The 18,437-nt window shown below is 31.8% G+C and overlaps 1 protein-coding gene across 2 annotated transcripts in view; it reads right to left on the reverse strand.

Annotated features, from left to right (window-relative positions):
• LOC142341701 (gamma-secretase subunit Aph-1-like) overlaps positions 1-18,437 on the reverse strand; it is a 288,252-nt gene that overhangs the window by 208,983 nt on the left and 60,832 nt on the right. The window contains exon 2 of one of the 2 annotated variants that reach the window (XM_075392855.1): positions 14,669-15,917. In XM_075392855.1, coding sequence (XP_075248970.1) covers positions 14,669-14,760 — 92 coding nt within the window. In that variant the 5' untranslated portion in view covers positions 14,761-15,917. Of the gene's footprint in view, positions 1-14,602; positions 15,918-18,437 lie in introns of both variants that reach the window. The other variant, XM_075392854.1, reaches the window with a different exon arrangement.

An 18,437-nucleotide genomic window follows, 5' to 3' on the forward strand; every position in this document is an offset into this window, starting at 1 on the left:
GAATCTTATTATGGGGCTTATTGTTTATATATGATCTATCTTATTGATAGAAGATTTAGAATTAACAATGCTTTGAATATTCTAGTTAATCAATGTAAATATCCGGGAATATTTAATGAGTGTTTTTATTTAGGTTGTAATGTTAATGATAAATATAATGTTAATGATAATGTTAATGATAATGATAATGATAATGTTAATGATAATGTTAATGATAATGATAATGTTAATGATAATGATAATGTTAATGACAATGATAATGTTAATGATAATGACAATGTTAATGATAATGATAATGTTAATGCTCTACGAAGTAGCTTTACTAATAATGATGATAAAGTTAATGATAATGATAATGCTAATGCTAATGATAATGTTAATGATAATGATAATGATAATGTTAATGATAATGATTATGATAATGTTATTGATAATGATAAGGTTAATGATCTACGAAGTAGCGTTACTAATAATGATAACGATAATGTTAATGATAATGCTAATGATAATGTTAATGATAATGATGTTAATGATAGTGTTAATGATAATGATAATGTTAATGATCTACGAAGTAGCTTTACTAATAATGATAATGTTAATGATAGTGATAATGTTAATGATCAACGAAGTAGCTTTACTAATAATGATAATGATAATGATAATGCTAATGATAATGATAATGATAATTATAATGATAAAGATAATGTTAAGGATAATGATAATGTTAATGATCTACGAAGTAGCTTTACTAATAATGTTAATGATAATGTTAATGATAATGTCAATGATAATTTTATATAACTATTTGATGAAAAACATCAAAGGAGTAAACCTAACAACAAAGAATATCCGCGAACAGGCTCCGTCTATGGCAAACCAAGCAGTTACACTGATCTTAGTAACAATATCTCTGTTAATATAAATGAAGATCTACAATCATGGTTAAATGATGATAATATAATTTCAGAAGCTACACTCCCAGAGAACTTTAGATGTATAATATCTGTTCCTAGTGAATGTGGTAAGACATTCTTATTAAAAAAACTAATTCTGGCTAGAATACACTTTGATAAGCTATACATCCATGGTCCTACTAGTGATAAATATGAAGGTGTAGAAAGAATAAACGATAAAGCAGATGTTGAGTTTGTTAAAGATATAAAAGATTTACCCTCTCCCGATCAACTACCAAAAGACTTAAAGAAACTAATGATATTCGATGGTGTTAGAGCCAAAGAACCAGTTATTAACGTATACTTTTGTAGAAGTAGACATAATAATTGCAATATGATATATCTTAATCAAAATCTATTCACAATAGACAGACACAATGTTAGAGAGAATTGTAATCTATTTATTTTACTTGAGCAAAGAGGTAAACTCCTCATATTAATATATCAAGATTTCTTCATAATGTTGAACTTAGTTACAATGATTTTGCTAATATATGTAATAAGGTATGGAAAGAGCTTTATAATTACATTGTCATTGATATAACTAAAAATAAAAATATTGATGGTAAACTAAGAATTATTGAGATCGGAGAGTTTTGTAGTTTAGTCTAAGTTTATATCTAGACTAGATGTAAAGTAAAACATAATACATCACCATTAAAGTCTATAGCTCTTCCATGCTCATCTTTAATATGAAACTCTATATATTCTATTCTATCTTTACTGACATTTTGATACAAGATGTTAGTTGGTATAATATTTATCAAGTAACCTGGTGGTTCTGTTAGAGTAAAAGTATATAGTATGTCTGTGTTATTCCCATTATCTTTAACACCAGATATCACATTACAATGAATGTTAATAGTACTAAAACCCATAAAATCAACAATTTTCTGAGATGTATATTTACCTTTTTTATGAACTATTTTTCTAAACCCTAGTAATGAGGCTATTGAGTTTTCTACCCCCGTTTTATTTCCATTAAACATCGTATTCTTATCAGGTTCTATTATAACATTACTATCAGTTTCTTCTTTTATTAATTCTGCTATGTCAGTTAACTCATATGCTCCTGGTGTAATAATTGAATATAGCAATGGGATTCCTTTATAATTATAATTAAGGACAGATGTAATGTTTGAGTCAGTGTTATTGTTACTGTTAGAGTTAAGAGGTTCTGCTATTCGCGAAGCCAGTTCTGGATTGCTTCGCCTTCTATAACAGTACTAGCATATAAGAATTGATTATTTCTCCTATTCACATAAAACACCGAGTTATAAACTGATAATCTAATTAAACCTAATTTTGTTGTATTAACTCTAGGTTCATTAAAGTTAAACTTTTTTGTTGGCTTTATCATTCTAAAATTAAGTGTATGTTCTTCTTTAGTTTTAGTTAAAGCATCATGTATCTTTTGTAGTTCCCATAAGAATATGTTGTCCGTCATTTTTTGACTTACAAAAATGGATTTTAATTTGGATACAACTTATGGTAATAATAATGATATACACAAAAGTAAGATTATAAAATATAAACCTAATAATCTAGCAACAAAGAAAACGGTTAATACTTATATTAATATCATTCTCAATAGAGAAGAGAATCATTTAAATTTGCGTGATTCGTATCTAGAGATAGTTTGTTGTATTAGATGATGCTGGTGGTGTATTTGCTAATAAGGCTAATATCAGATTAGTTAATTATGGTATGATGGCATTGTTTAGTTCAGTTAAACTTGAAACTAGTGGTGGTAGGACTATTGAATATATAGATCATTGTCATCCTCAGTGGTATGGAAAGACCACAATATATAGTTGGTTTTGAAAATAATAATGTTAATGAACAAACTCATGATGCAAGTACATTTGATATAATGAATGTTACTGAATGTTATTGTAAGATTGGTACTGAGTTTTATCCCGAGGATCGAATGAATATTAATTATGGTACCAATAATTATAATGAGGCGTTTAAAGAGATTGTTAATTTTAATAAAGATTATAGTGGGCTACCACATAATACAAAACCATATTTAAATCATAGAACATTCAAAAGTAATTATAGAATATAAGTACTCGATACTAGATATCAAAGTGACCATATAGGCCCACAACCAATACAACTTAATTTTAAATTTAGTGCTGCAGTTGCCGATGTTATGTCATGCATTAGCATTAAATAGAAAAGTCATTAGAGACTAATGACCCAAGGTCTATTATATCTTAGGCCTAGTTATAGTCATGTTCATTGTTATCTGCGAAGCAGTTCCTGATAGTCATTGTTATAATTATGGTGAAACATGGGCAAAGCCCCATAGACATTGTTATGGTGAAACATCTGCGAAGCAAGTTCCCTGATGAGCGAAGCCCCATAGCTATAAACTATTTCTTACATGTCTTAACAAAACCCTTAGCATGAATAATATCTAATTTCCTTTTATTCTCTTGAGATAGGACTCCGTCCATCCGGGAACCGGTTTCACCGATGCTACGCCATAGGCCCTTAGCTTCAAGCTTTGTCTTAGGCTTAGTCTTCGAGCTTCGCTCGCGGGTGGAACCCGTAGTCTTAGGGTTAGGTTTATCAACAAAGGGATTATACTTTTTAACTTCCATTATTTTTTATATATAGAAATGATTCTTTTACAGAATTTCGATGGTAGACATTATAGTGGTACTGATAACAAAAGAGGTTTTATTACTTCAAAAGGTACTAAAATGTTAAAGGGTAATTGTGTTAAGTTTAAGAAAAATAAGTCAATGACTGTTAGTGATGCAACAATAGAAGCTGAGGGATTGAAAGATTTCTTTAAAAGTGTTGGTAGAGCTACAGTTAACTTCGGAAAGAAAGTTGCTAATAATCCTGTAAGAACATTAGAAATAGCAAGTAAAATAGGAAGTGCAGCTGCATCAAGAAACCCTAGAGCTGCTTTATCAGCCACACCTGATTTAATTAAATTTGCAGCTAATGGTGAAGGTATAAAGGTAGTACAAAAAGGAAGCGGGTTATAATTAGGTACAAAGAAAAGATAATTTAGTTATGGCCAAGACTAAGACTATAGTTTCAATTATAGCTTCAATATTACCGATCTGCGAAGCAGGTTCCCTGATCGGTGTGACCGCTTCGCGGATAAATATTAATACTAATATTATTATTAAAAACATCGTTATTACTAAGCACTAATAGCTTTCATCTAAAAAAACACTTAACTTATTTTTCTTGTTTTTCTTATATTCTTCATATACCTTGACTAATTCATTATATTCATCATTATCCATTTTATTATCATTCATTGATTTAGTATATAGTTTATTAAAATTGTCGCTAAACTGTTTACTCAAAATATACATTTGTGAATACTTTATAATTTTATTTCTTATTTTAGTATTAATTTTTTTTGATAATTAACCACAAACAGTTGCTGTAGCAAAAGCTGTTGGTATAGAATAAGGTAATCCTAAACCTGTTAATGCAACTGATGTTGTTGTTGCTATTGATGATAATACTATTTGTGTTATCTCAGCTACGTTAATATAATTTTTATATCTACTTAACTTCTTACTATAGTTATTAGTTTCAGTTTCATAATAATTTCTAATATCTTTTATAATGTTATTATTATTAAATTTATTATTGGCTTGAATCTTTTCATTTATTAATCGTTCTGATACTGATTATAAATCTGGATATAGTAATCTCTCACTCGGTGCTGTTGGATTGGTCATGGAATCCGTCATAGCTTTGCTTATTTTCATTAGTAAAAAATCTTTCTATTTCTTTCATTATATCTTCTTCTTTAAAACCATAATGCATCTCAAGTCTTGCTTGCTCTTTATTATCAACTAACGTACTTCGTAAAAGTATAGCAATTATATATTGGACTATAACTTTTCTAAGAGATTTATTGTATTCTTTCATTTCTCTTAGACCGTTAGTGAACATATCATCTAAATGTATGTTAGTAATATTTTGATCAAACTTATTATTCTCAAATTCTTGTTTTAATTGATTATATTTAGAGATAGTATCAGCAGCAACTTAATTACAAAAGTTAACAGTATTTGTGACTTCATTTGCTGATTCAATAAACCCATTAATTAGTTCATCATTAACTTGTGTTTCATTTAGTTGTAATGTTTTAGTTGTGACTTTATCAAATTCAACTTTTCTTAGTTCAGTTGTTTCTACGTAAAATGTCTAATTTATTAGAAGAGGATAATAAGTTATTGTCACAATACTCTTTATTAACAACATCTTTTTCATCTATCGGAGGATGTACATTTGTAATTTTATAGGTATCCTTCATATCAATATTATCATTATCTTCTAGGAATAACCCACGAGCCTTACTTAGTGTTAAGTTGTTTGTTGATGTTGATCCGAGAACCGGTTTCCCCGATTGGTGTTTAGCCTGATCGAATCAGTTTCTTGTCATTATTTATATTAAGAAATATATAAAGTCAAACTCGGATTTTAATAATTCCTGTTCGTAATATTTACCTTCTATTATCTCTCCATTCATGTCTTCTATCTTATATGTTAGTGGTTGTGTGTTCAAAACTTCATTAACATTAAATAGTTCTCTATTCCAATTAGAAGTGTAACCTTTAGAAAAGATATTACGTTTATCTGCATTTCTAACATAATCACCAACTTTAAATTTTGGTTCAATCTTAGCAGAAGTAAATATAATCTGCGAAGCAGGTTCCCTGATATATCTAACTTTATCAAGATTATTAGAAGCATCAACTGGTGTCACATTAATTGTTGAATGAATGTTATTGTTATATGTTATCACTGCATCATTTAGTATATTTACCCAATTACCATCACCATTGATGAACATTGGTTTATTAATTATATGTAATAATGTTCTATTGAATCTCTCTATAAACACAGCCTTTTAATCACTATAAGTAGAATATAGTTTTGTTTCATATTCTTTAAGTAAAGATTGAAATGTTTTATTGTAAAACTCACTACCTCTATCTACCCATAACTTTTCTGGTTTTCGACTTTCAGAGCTACCCTGTGGACCTTCTGATAGGATTGTTTTAAAACCATTAGTTATAGATAAAACAGATTTATTCTTTAATGGAATAGCCCATGCATATTTTGTGAATATATCTATAACAGTTAATATAAACTAGTAATTATTATTGTATTTACTTAGAGATGACTTATCAATTCAATCAGCTGACCATGTTTCATCTTTATATAATGGTATTATTCTTTCTTCTAAACTTTGTTATTTGAGGACTGTTTACTTCTTTAGCTAATAGTTGTTTTTGTTTTTCCATATCTATATACCATAGTTAAAAACAAAACTATCTAGTTGCTCTTGATTAATAATATTCATAGATAATAGTTCTTTAGATATATCTAGCATTTCATCATATAATCCATCATGACCAGCTTTTGTTTCTAGTATTAATAATTCTAATCTTTCTACTAAACCATTTAAATGGCAACTTCGTTGATTGATGGGGTCAGTCATAGTAAGACCACTAGCTTCTATTTGTTTATCAGTCTCATAATTAGTTTCTTCTTCTTCTTCTTCAATCCCTTGTTCATAGTCACAAGTATCACGATTATATAAATATTCTTCACTGGAGGTTGGTATTGATATAACATGAGAAGTGGGTTCACCGATACTAGCAAACATTCTTCTTATAAGTTTTGATCTATTACTTTTAGTATCTCCTCTTTGTTTATAACCAATATCCCTTAAAAATTGTTTTATTTTGTTTTCATCACCTTTTATATCTCTTTCGGTTACATCTTTATTAGTAATAAATAAAGCAAAGCCCTTAGAAAAATCATAGACTTTACCTTTCATTTTTATACCATCAGGGACTAGAGATACATCTACACCATTTATTTTAAATTTGTTTGAATTTGGATCAACTGATATTAACTGGAATTTTTTATTTGTTTGTTGACCCATTTCTAACAAAGTATCAATCATATCATTTTCTACAGCAAATGTTTCGCCTATATCATCTTTTAATGTTACGGGTGGATCGGGCGTGGGTGTTAAGAGAGCAGCTCGTTCATCAAGAAAGCTGCTTTGTTGATGGTGTCCTAGACTCTTTAAAGCATTAGTATTATTGTCTAGCGCGGCTAAAAGTTTGTTTTGAAGATTTGAAGAGCTTGCACTGTTTCAGCGTTTGTATTGAAAGTTTTAGTTAGAGGATCAAATAAATCTACTATGTCCCCATAATATTCTTGTTGTCTTAGTTTATCTTCTAATCTATTTCTTCTGTTTTGTTTTTCTAGACTGTTTAATTCTATAAGTCTATCTAGCTTAGCCATTTTTATATGTTGAAAAATATTATACTATGTATGAATTAGATCTATAATATAAAAACAATACTGTACCATGTATGAATTAGATCTATAATTATACTAACTACTAATTATTTTTATATTCACAGATCATTATATAGTTTAATAGCAGCTTCAATTAACATTCTATCATCATTAAAAGTTAGTTCTAAAATATTATTTATTAATGATTCTAAAGATTCTTTACTTATATCTAACCCTATTTTTACTAATAGCTCTAAAGTAGAATTATTAATTTTATTTACTAGATCTCTTTTGAATAGATATAGATTCTCATCATGAGGATAGCTTTTAATATTATTTACATAGAATCTTTTATCATCAAATGTGTTTAGACTAATCTCACTTGTTTTTGTTCTTGTCATGTTATCACCAAATTTTTGTATTCTACAATCGTCTACAGTTCTCTGTGTGTTATACATTAGTGCATTATAATACTCATGTTTAGCGTTGTTACAATTCTTTATTCCCTTCTCTTTAGTTTTATTTGGGTAGTCTTTGAAGCTATATGTCTTTGGTGTTAGGGCCACAAACTCTTCTATGATATTACTTCCCATTTCATGTTTGAATTTACCAGGGACTTTATTATTAGTTTTGATTGGTGGCTCCGGGTTGGACAAATCCATGTGCTCGTCACTAACTTTACCTTAAGTATAACTTAATACAAAACTATCAGTATCCATATAGTGGAGTTGTAGATCTTTGCGAGAAGTTTGAAGAATATTATAGAATACATCATACATGTGTAATTTACTTAATTCTAAGATAGTAACAATTAAATATACTGGAGAATCATATTCCATTTTTTTCTTTATATATTCAATTTGGCTATAATCCTTATATCTAGTTATATTCTTAAATGTCGGTTTACTTACAATTTTCATTATCTTTTCCTCATCATGTAACAACTTACTTTGAAGGAAGTGTAGGGGATTCATGCACATTCTTCCATATAGGGAGTTGTTCATTAATTTCCTTACATCCTTCTCTGCTTCAGTTTTAGCTGTTGCTCTTTTATTTGTGTTGTATTGTATATAATCTCTACATACATAATCTTGTTTAAATTTAACTACTCTGTATTTGTGTTACTTTTACTCCCATCTTAACATAGAACTTTAACATCCTATAATGAACCATGTATTGTGTTTTGTTGTTTTGATCTAAGATTAATTTCTCTGTTTTTGTTTTACTTTTCTCTTTTTCTCGGTATCCCAATTCATTATCATTCATCTTTCTCCTATTGGGCATTAGTGCTAGTTGCTCTGTTCTATCTTTACAACTATTAGTATAATCAATATCACAAACTATATAGTAACCGTGATCACTATAATCTGGAGTATTTAATATATAATCTAGAGATGTAGTAGTAAACTTGAAATCCTTATAAGGTAGCTTTTGCATCATTGCATAGCCGTTTAGGTTATTCACGTCTATGTACCAGATATGCGAAGCAGGTTCCCTGATTGACCTCTGGTCATCCGTGAAACGGCTTCGCCGATGCTTCGCCATTTTACTACCATTACTATTGTTGACTATCCTATCACCCATTATACCGCATATGCCACCTCTCTTTGCTTCAACAAAATCATCTAGCATTTGTTTATCTTGTAATGTATCTAATGAAACACCGCTTGACATTAACCAACAATCAAAACTATAACCCGGGAGACTAACGTAATGTAGTGGTTTGAGTCCAAATTCTTTCATACTTAATTTGACATTCATTCATGCAGTAGTCTAATTTTTTCACATCATTCAGTAAATACTCTATAGTTAGATCTTTAACAGTTTTATGACTGTTGTCTTTATTAAAGCTATCGACTTCTTCTTGTGTTGGTAATTTATTAGATAGAGGATTTGCAGTTTTCTATATTTAGATTACCTATAACTTCTTGGAAGGTGTCTAAACCAAAGTATTCATATGGATCTAATGTTTTAGTTTTACACCCATATATGTTTGCCATTTGATCTAGAGGCATAGCTAAGAAGTTATAGCTATCTAAGAATTTGAGACAACTAATGCTAAATATCTTAGACTTACCAGCGGCCAGTGGTATGTTATCTGCTTTTCTTTTATCATTATTCAGCTTAAAGAGCTCACTGTATAGTAGGTTGAAGCCAGAGCCATTGTGGAATATTACAGGAATGAAGTTTTGTTGTTTATACCTCAGATTACATATTTTACATGTTGGTCCTCTATATTTACCAATTTCATGACAATGACCTCTTACTTTATTAATACATGTTTTACTGCAGATATGACAAGTGTTATTAGTTTCATGATATAATTTATCTTCTTCATTGAAAATCATTTGTTTGTTGCGCTTGAAGTTATTCTCAGTTTCTATTTCTAATAGATCACTAGCAAATCTTTTGATACAATCAAGACCGAAGTAGTATTTGAAATTACCCTGCCAGATTTAACCCACACTTATTTGTATGTGTTCAGCTGTTACATATTTACAGTCATTAGTTGCGACTTCAACAATGCAAAATTCTATATCAGCAGTTATAACATTTTTTAAATTCTGACGCTTATGTTCATTTATAAAAGTAATTTTCTTCTTCTTAGGACAAACAACCTCGGGTTTGAAAGAGTTGTTACATTCATGTTTCTCAAATTTAATTTGTGAATCAAACCAATATGTACATCTATCACAGTAATAGAATTTGTGATTCATTCTATTTGGTCGATCTAACAAGGTTTCTATGTTTTTAATTAGAGCCCAGTGTTCTGTAGTACCATCCCCCCAAACCAATATTCTGACATCTTTTCTATCTTTATCAAAATCATCCACTGGTTTAAACAATTCTACTTTGCCCCCAGCACAAGGTGTGTATACCCAAATAATAATATTGTACAATTTCTGTATTCTTATTATATAAGCAAAATCATCTTCATCTCGTTGTCGTGCTTCAATTAGATTATTTACATATTTACTCTCACGTGTTGCGTGATTGGCAAAGGCACTTCGTGGATCCATAGCAGGATGTAGCCAAGCAGTAATAGTTAGTTGCAAGCATTTGTATTTATAACTACGTATATTTAAAATCGATTTAGAGTTTTTGAGATCAGGGGGTAAATCTATATAACTACCAATAGATGCTTTAGTTGGTTCAATAATTATCTGAAAACTTCTCAATCCAAGAAAATCGAAGTTGTAGCCATAACCTTCATATATTTCCTTTTCGAAATCTAGCCGTTGTTTGAAGTTACCGTAATCATATATAGCCTTATTAATAATATAGTCGGTGTTGAAGAATATTTTTGTAATTTTAACTTCTTCTTTGGTTCTCTTCTTGTACTCACACTCGGCCGTGATCTTATATTTAAAAATCTTAACTTTTCTAAACTGATAACAGTTTTTAATTTCCTCTAATGAGTAATTAGTTGCTTCGTCTATATCTTCAATGTAATTCCCACCTTTATCCATAATATAAAATTCTCTCATGTTCTGACTTGAGTTTATATCAAAGTCTTCTGTGTTTTCTAGATACATGCGATTGTGACTATATGAATGGGTAGTTAGATCTACTTTACTTAAATTCTTCATGATATTCTTTACATTCAAACTTGATTCTGGTGTAGATATCGTCGTAGGATTTAGTTTTAGTTTTAATAATATCTTTAGTTTCATTTTTAGTAGAAGGTTTGACATCGATAAAGTCTCCATCCGAATCATACATTTTCTCTATAGTTTTAGTTGAGGCTTCAGTTTTAGTTGAGGCTTCAGTTTTAGTTGAGGCTTCAGTTATAGCCTCATCCAAATCAGAATCAAACATTTTCTCCAATAGTTCTTTATGTTTGGGATCGTATGAGTGATGTCTGTATAAACCCTTCTTTTTTTCAAAGGATAAATTACAGACGTCGCAAAGTTCACACCTTTGACATTACTGTTTGTTGAGTGAGACATGGTGTATTTTATTAGGGAAGATTTTGGAAAAAATAATTTTTCGAAAGTGAAAAAATGAAGTGTGATAAGTGTAAAAATAAGTCTTGGAAAGAATGTTGTAATGATTGCAAAGAATTAGAATATTGTTGTTATATATGTAAAAATATAGTTAAAGAATATAGCGAATATAGTTAATATAGTTAAAAAATTATATTAAACATTTGGGAGACCATTATGCCAATCCAAATCAATATCTAGAGTGTAATATGTGTAAAGTTTAAGCATATTTCTTTCTTTAGGTTTACAAATGGAAGATTCAGATTGTGCATCTACCTTAATAGATATACACATACCAAAGATAGATTCAAGGAATATGTTGAAAGGTTTAATATAAAAGTGTAGTATAGACAAGAAATAATATTTTGTGATATACATAAGTGAATTTGCAAATGAGCTTATTATTTTCTAGAATTAAGCCATTTCATAATTTAATGCTAGACTTAGAGTGAATATGTAGTAGTGGATAAAACAGGAATAGCAACAAGCAGTAAAATTTGGCCCGATTCGACATGCGCGATTAGCGTTAGGAGAAAGGGTCAAATTTTACTGATGGTTGGTATCCCTGTTTTATCCACTACTCCTGGATTGTAAATTCCTTTCGTGACTTCTACCCATATGTTACTGCTTTCTTGTTTTAATAGACCTAGACCAATAGTTTGATAAGCTCTTTCGCATATGATCTACCTCATAACTATCTAGTTTGGGCCTCCTGTATTCAATTTCGATTGGATTTTGCAATATCAAATTATGTTAATAAATGAAAGTAAAAGACCTTTCTATTGAGAATGCAAATTTAACTATTCAATGGCCAACAAAAAATCTTCAGTAACTTATTATCAAACCCTTAAAGAGCTAATTATCAAATACTAGAGTTTTGTCCAAAAAAATGATAAAATTCGTGATGTTAAAATGTTGAAAACCATTCCATTACTACTAGAAACTGTGCAAAAATTTATTATCAAACCCTAGAGGAGGTTCCTTGAGACACGCGGCTGAAAAAATTCAAAAAATGACAACTTTCAGCCAAGCTTGAAAAAAAAGTGTAAAATTAGTTGAAATTTGCGTGTTTTCGTTTGGATTACAAAATATATGGCTCTTAAAAACGCTCTTAAAGTACTTATGTCTTGCCAAAGACCTTTATCAACATTAACCAGTCTCAATGTTAGACTGGTTCAACAAAAAATTTGAAAATGACGAAAAATAGCACCATTTTGGGCTCAAAAACTCCTAAAAATGACCTTTTAACTTCAAACTACGACCTTTCCGGTAGCTTCATCTTACTAAGCACTTGAAAGACTGCTAATTGCGGCTAAAGGCCTCTAATGAAACTTGATGCCCACTGGGCGCTACTTGTTTATCCCGATATTAAGGACGAAAAGTCAAATGGGTCAGACGAAAAATTGGTCAAGCGAAAAATCGCATAGAAGATCAACAGGACTAATATAATTGCTAAGAACATCGTTTGGGAGCAATTAATAACCAAACTGAAAAACAAAGGGATTTTACTGCTGGTAACTCACTTTTTAGGAACCTTCTATCATCAAAAGACGTACGATTTTGTCATTCGAACAATAGCAGGCAGATTAGCTCATAAATAGAAACTCGACCAATCGACTAGGCACCAAGGAACTTACTTTCTCTATTGCATGTTGTTTTATCTATCCAAAATTTTGCCGATTGTGTGTGAAAAGAATACAGAACTTCACTCTCCTATACAGTCTGTACCCCAACTAATTTCCGGCATAAGGTCAACTGTGCAAATTTGAAATTTGGAGATGAAAACAAATTCTAACCTCAATTACTGAACTCTGCGTAGTGCGTATAGATTCGGCTATTTTTAGAAGAAGCACACCAAAAAATGTAGGGCCATCAATCCAATACAACTATTTATTCCATTTATCACAAACAAGTCTTTGCCCTACAGAATTCTTCACGCAATCTTATAATTCAATTCTTACTACGTTATTGCGTTACAACCTTAATATTTTGAAAAAAAGGCAAAAATAGTCGTTCGATTACATCTTCATTATATTGATATCCAGCTTTTGCGTGCGAATAAGTCTCTGAATTAGAGAATTCTTAAAAAGATAATCGTTGGTCAAAAATAAAATTTTATTCATTGTGATCTTCTTTTGGAGGTCTCCGGTGGCATTTACCTTGAAGGAAGAATCCGTCTCGATTCGAGAACAATTGCATACAAAATCTACAAAAAAGAAAGTCGTCTGTGTAAAACGAGAATTACAAGACAATGATTGGATAACCGTCAATGTCATGCCGCTACCAATCCCATTTTTGACTATAGCGAATCAATCAGATTTTAAATCAGATATATCCAATCAATCAAATAGATTGGAATCACTTGGGATTCCTCTATATGAAAAAAATAGATTGGAATCACTTGGGATTCCTCTATATGAAAACCAGCAGGGCTACTGGACGGACAACGAAATTATCAAAAGCTTCTCGCGGATTCCAGCTGGTCTTGATACAACTCAACCAAATTCTCAATTACCAGATACAACTCAGACTCCTTCAACTGGCGAAGCCTCAGATATTGCCCTAATTGCTAGCAGTAGTCTTGAAACCCCACCAGTCAGCCTTTGCTCTGCTCCAAAAAAATCCAAAAATTGATATCAACTTAGATAAAAACTTAGAAAGCTAGAGATCATTTCTCTATTTAATTATTTCGTTCCTGTGAAAATCGTTGCCACTTTTGTACTGTGTAAAGATTTTTTTTCATTTGGCGAGTTACTTCTAGTTTTGACACATTGTTTAAAATGAGATTAAAGCTCTGATTTCAATGTTTTAAACTAAGTACAGGGGAAATTCTTGTTAAACACGCGATATCGTGATAAAAGTCAAAGTCATCTTGGGACGACATACTCTTTAAAGGAAAACTCAAACTTATGACCACACATTTTCCTAGGCTAAGAGGAATTAGAAACACGTGTTGGATATAACGCGTACTAGACGAATTAAGCCCGTCAAAAACTCGGCAGCCAATCACATAAAAATGCTGTCTTAGGTTATGTGGGCAAACCTTAGAGTCGGCTGAGACAATAGGTGTTAGATTTTTCAATTTTGCAATGCAATTTTAAGAAGATTTTCCCCCAAAACAAAAGCTTGAAAAATTAACGAGTTATTGTCTCCCGTATAAATTAGGCCGAAATATAAATTTTCTAACACCGCACCTACTTGGCGACAATTTTACAAGTTCTTGTCCCTCAGGCAAAATTTAGAGAAAAAATTTTCAACAAAAAATGTACCTCACATGTACCAAAAATTGTCACGGAGGGACCTCCCGTGACAAAGCGTGGATTTGGTCTTTTTACTAATATTACCTAGACTTACCATATAAGGGAAGCCGACGCCAAAGTGATCATTGCGAAAAATGTGCCCACAAAGAACATCACTTGCCTGACAGGGTTCCTACACACGAACAGGGCGAGGAGAGAAGAAATAGGTCCAAAGGATATCAATGTACATCCGAAGAATAACAAAATTGTCATTATCCACGCTTTCACTGGCACAATGAAGCCGACGAAATAGCACAGGACTCTGGAATCATTTATCAATATACTGATAGGCACGTTTCCTTTTCGAGTTACTGTTATGACCGAAACCTCAATAAAAAAGATCAGATGTTATTCCTTCTGAATGATAATACCAGACCATGCTCAACGATCTCATTTGTCTCCCGCAGTAATCACAACAATTCAGAATCTATGCACCACATTGAAACACACAGCTTGGTTGGTATTCACCTCAGGGACCCATTTCCACTCTCCTGAGGTTTTAATACCTTGGAATGGTATATTCCTGTCAAGTGGTATTTAGAACATTCCAATACGTGAAAAGAGGTGTGGGGCGTGAAAATATTTATTCCCTCTAAGGAGTACAAAGAGGTGGCCAGACTCACCTCCGCTTTGTCTTTACTTATTCAAAAGATTATTTTAGGAAATTGGACTTGAACAAATTTACACGGAATATACATAACTAAGTTTCAATGCACGTCAAGTGGGCTGAACTATAAGTCGAAAGGGGGTGGCTAGCGACTGACAGAGCCAAACAACAAGAGAACAAACTGACCAGATTATTGCACTACTGCACGCGGGACAAAGAAATGCACAAAATATGCTATTAAAAATAAAATAGAAACTACAGCAAAGAAATCATAAAGAAAAACTAAATCATCACTTGGATTCAAAATTAAATTTGAATTCAATTGCCTAGCGAGGAGCGGTTAACGCATTTGCTGCGTAAATAACTATTAGAACAAAAGTCTGAAAGATTACTAAACACAATTGGGAAGATGGAGAGAAAGTACTTCAAGGAGACACTTTGTATATTCGTTTGTCTGTGATCATCAGCTGATTTTGTTCTTCCATTTCTAGCAAATAGTCAGCAATTTCGTTTTCTTCATATTCGGGGTAACTTGATTGAAAGTCCAAAGTCACAGTGTCAATTGCAATGTCCTGAAGTTGATATTTATCAAACACAGCATTCAAGCACTTCATGAATTTCTTGAACCGTGAGTCATTCAATTTCTTTGCAGGGGATGAGGATATTTGCATCTGGGGTTGGACCACTGGCTTTTTTGTAGAACGAGATTTTGTTTTGGCCTTCTGAGGCTTTTTATTGCTGTTCTCCTTGTCAGGATTTTTCTCTGAACACGAAACATCACTCTGGTAAGGTGAGAAACGCCCAAAAACTATCAAAAGAAACCCCTGTCTATAAAAAGAAATCCCCCCTCTGTGCTGGCTAGTTAACTAATCAAACGTAATTATATATATGCCAACTTCAGTGACACCAACTATTGCTAAAGAACTTGACAGACTTCTACTCCAACAAACGTCAGAACATGTAGAAAAAAATAAAAGCCAGAGGATTCACAGTTGGTATGTGCGGTGTTCCGCCTTCAGTTAATATTGAATGTGTAGTGTTGGTGGTGCTGTGGCCAAACTAATCAGCTTGCTTCACTGACGCCATTGTTGGTGTTTCAAAAAAGACCCTTGAGTTAGTTACTTTGGTACGATATGCCTGGGCTACCCATTGCCCACTGCTGTTCCTTGTCAACAGTTGAAACGTGCGTTAGATTTGCTTCAGAAATTTTCTTTTGCTACCGTGAAAAAGCCATCCATTTCCTAACCATTGAATTACATCTCTATCATCAACATTATGACTTGGTGATTCTTAAAGTCACAGTTTTTAGCCCGTTCCTCCTGGTACATGGTAGATGATTACGGCGCATTATATCTCACTTCAAAACACATAAAAACCTTCTAACAAAAACAATAACTATTACATCCTGATGTACACTTAACTTTCATTGGCTATACGAAGTCTATTATACGATCTTATTGGCAATTATTCTCGTTACTACTCAAATTTTGTTGGCTTGGTTACTCAAACTTTGTTGGCTTATATCCAGGTTATTTTTGAAGTTATTTCAGTCAGTTGTTTCTTTCCGCTTACAAAATTCAGTTACACTCATTTATTCCAGATTTCTTAATGTGCTTTCCAATCTTATCTTTTACTCAGTATATCTTTTAAATTCACAGAGGGCTCAGTGTTAAGTCCTATCCTACAGCGAAAGACCATACGCTTTTCCCTTCCACAAAAAAAACCAAAAAAGAAAACCAGTTATTCCTTCGTCGCAGATTGGTTGCCGCAATGCAGCATGTTTTTGCTGTTTAAAGATATGAATGATAAAATTAAGAAACGAAACCAAATGAGGATTGCACAGGAAACAGAAACTTTCAAAAAACAGTGTTGGACTTTCCAAAAACACAGTAACCGGAAATTTCTAATCAACATCCGAGAGGAAACAATCAACAAAAACTCGAATTGGACTACTTCAAAGCGCTACAGTTTGAATCAACAGAACGCTCTGCTAAGTTGGTGATTGCCGAAACTTTGTTCGCACCCACTGTGGACGAAAAGGCAAAATTAGATGTGTTCTGGGAAGTGAGTGAGACTGCTCGACAAAAAGTGTGTGAGACAATACTTTTCCGAGATGACCCAAATCGATGTTATTTCACAATCAAGTTCTTCACACGAGAGAGTGAAAAGGAGTTTTAGAGGGAACTTCTTTCTTTCCGTCAGAATTCGGGAGTTGCAGAAAAAACACAGAATGAGAGATGAAATTCTATCAGCGATGTTCAAATTCAATTACCGAAGAAAAATTGCGCGCTGCAAAAAATTTGTTCTGATCCTTTTTAACTTGTAAGTGATGTTCATTTATATTTATTCACTTTTCAAAACAGAATCTTTCAGAACAGTTGCTTGATCTTAAAATTGAGGAAACTGTCGCCTTAAAAAGAGATCAGTCAACGTTTAGTCGGAAAAACAAAGGAAAAAGTTATTTTAGGATGTCTGTCGAATCAATTACAGAAGCGTAGATCTAGATAACATAATACAGAGAAGCTCCGTTTGGTGGACATGTAGAAGTTGGAAAATCAAAGCTAGAGAACTTAATGTATTGGTTGAAAAATTTATTGGTTGAAAAACGTATTGGTTGAAAAATGTATTGGTTGAAAATGTATTGGTTGTTTTCATGCCACAATTCATGATGCCATGGGATACCTGAAAACAAATCTAAATATTGGTCCCGGTAACGTTAAATGGTACCATTCTTTAATTCGATTAATTCGGAGTTATATTTTTGTTTCTCGGGGCAAATAACAGTTATTGCATATTGTTGTTTTCTGAAAATGTCATCAAGGCTCAAATTAATCAAAGTGCATATCAATTTCGTCCAAAAACGGACAAAATGAGTCGCACTTTAATGAAAGGTCTCAATCACACGGCAGATTTTGTTTTCGGTATTAACAATCAGGAACGATTGTTGCACCCGAACAGCTTTTTGCTAATATTTTAAATTTGGTTGTTTTGGTAATTCTATTTTTTTTTCAATTTTAACCTTATTTTTGCCAGAATTATGACGAACGAAAATTGGCCCACTATTCTTTCAAGTACCCTTGGTTATACACTTCCTAATCCTGGAGCCTAATATTAACCAAAACCTTATCTACCAACGAACGCATATATGCATCTTGTTGGTCACTCCGGACCTGAAAAAACTGTTTTCATCAATGATAAGCTACTAAAGAAAACAATTCAACTATCGCATGATCGAGTTTGTATTTTTATAAACATTTTCAATCAATTTACGATGCAATCAATT

The sequence above is a fragment of the Convolutriloba macropyga genome, chromosome 6, assembly GCF_964194025.1.
Source record: "Convolutriloba macropyga chromosome 6, txConMacr16.3, whole genome shotgun sequence".
NCBI lineage: Eukaryota > Metazoa > Xenacoelomorpha > Acoela > Convolutidae > Convolutriloba > Convolutriloba macropyga.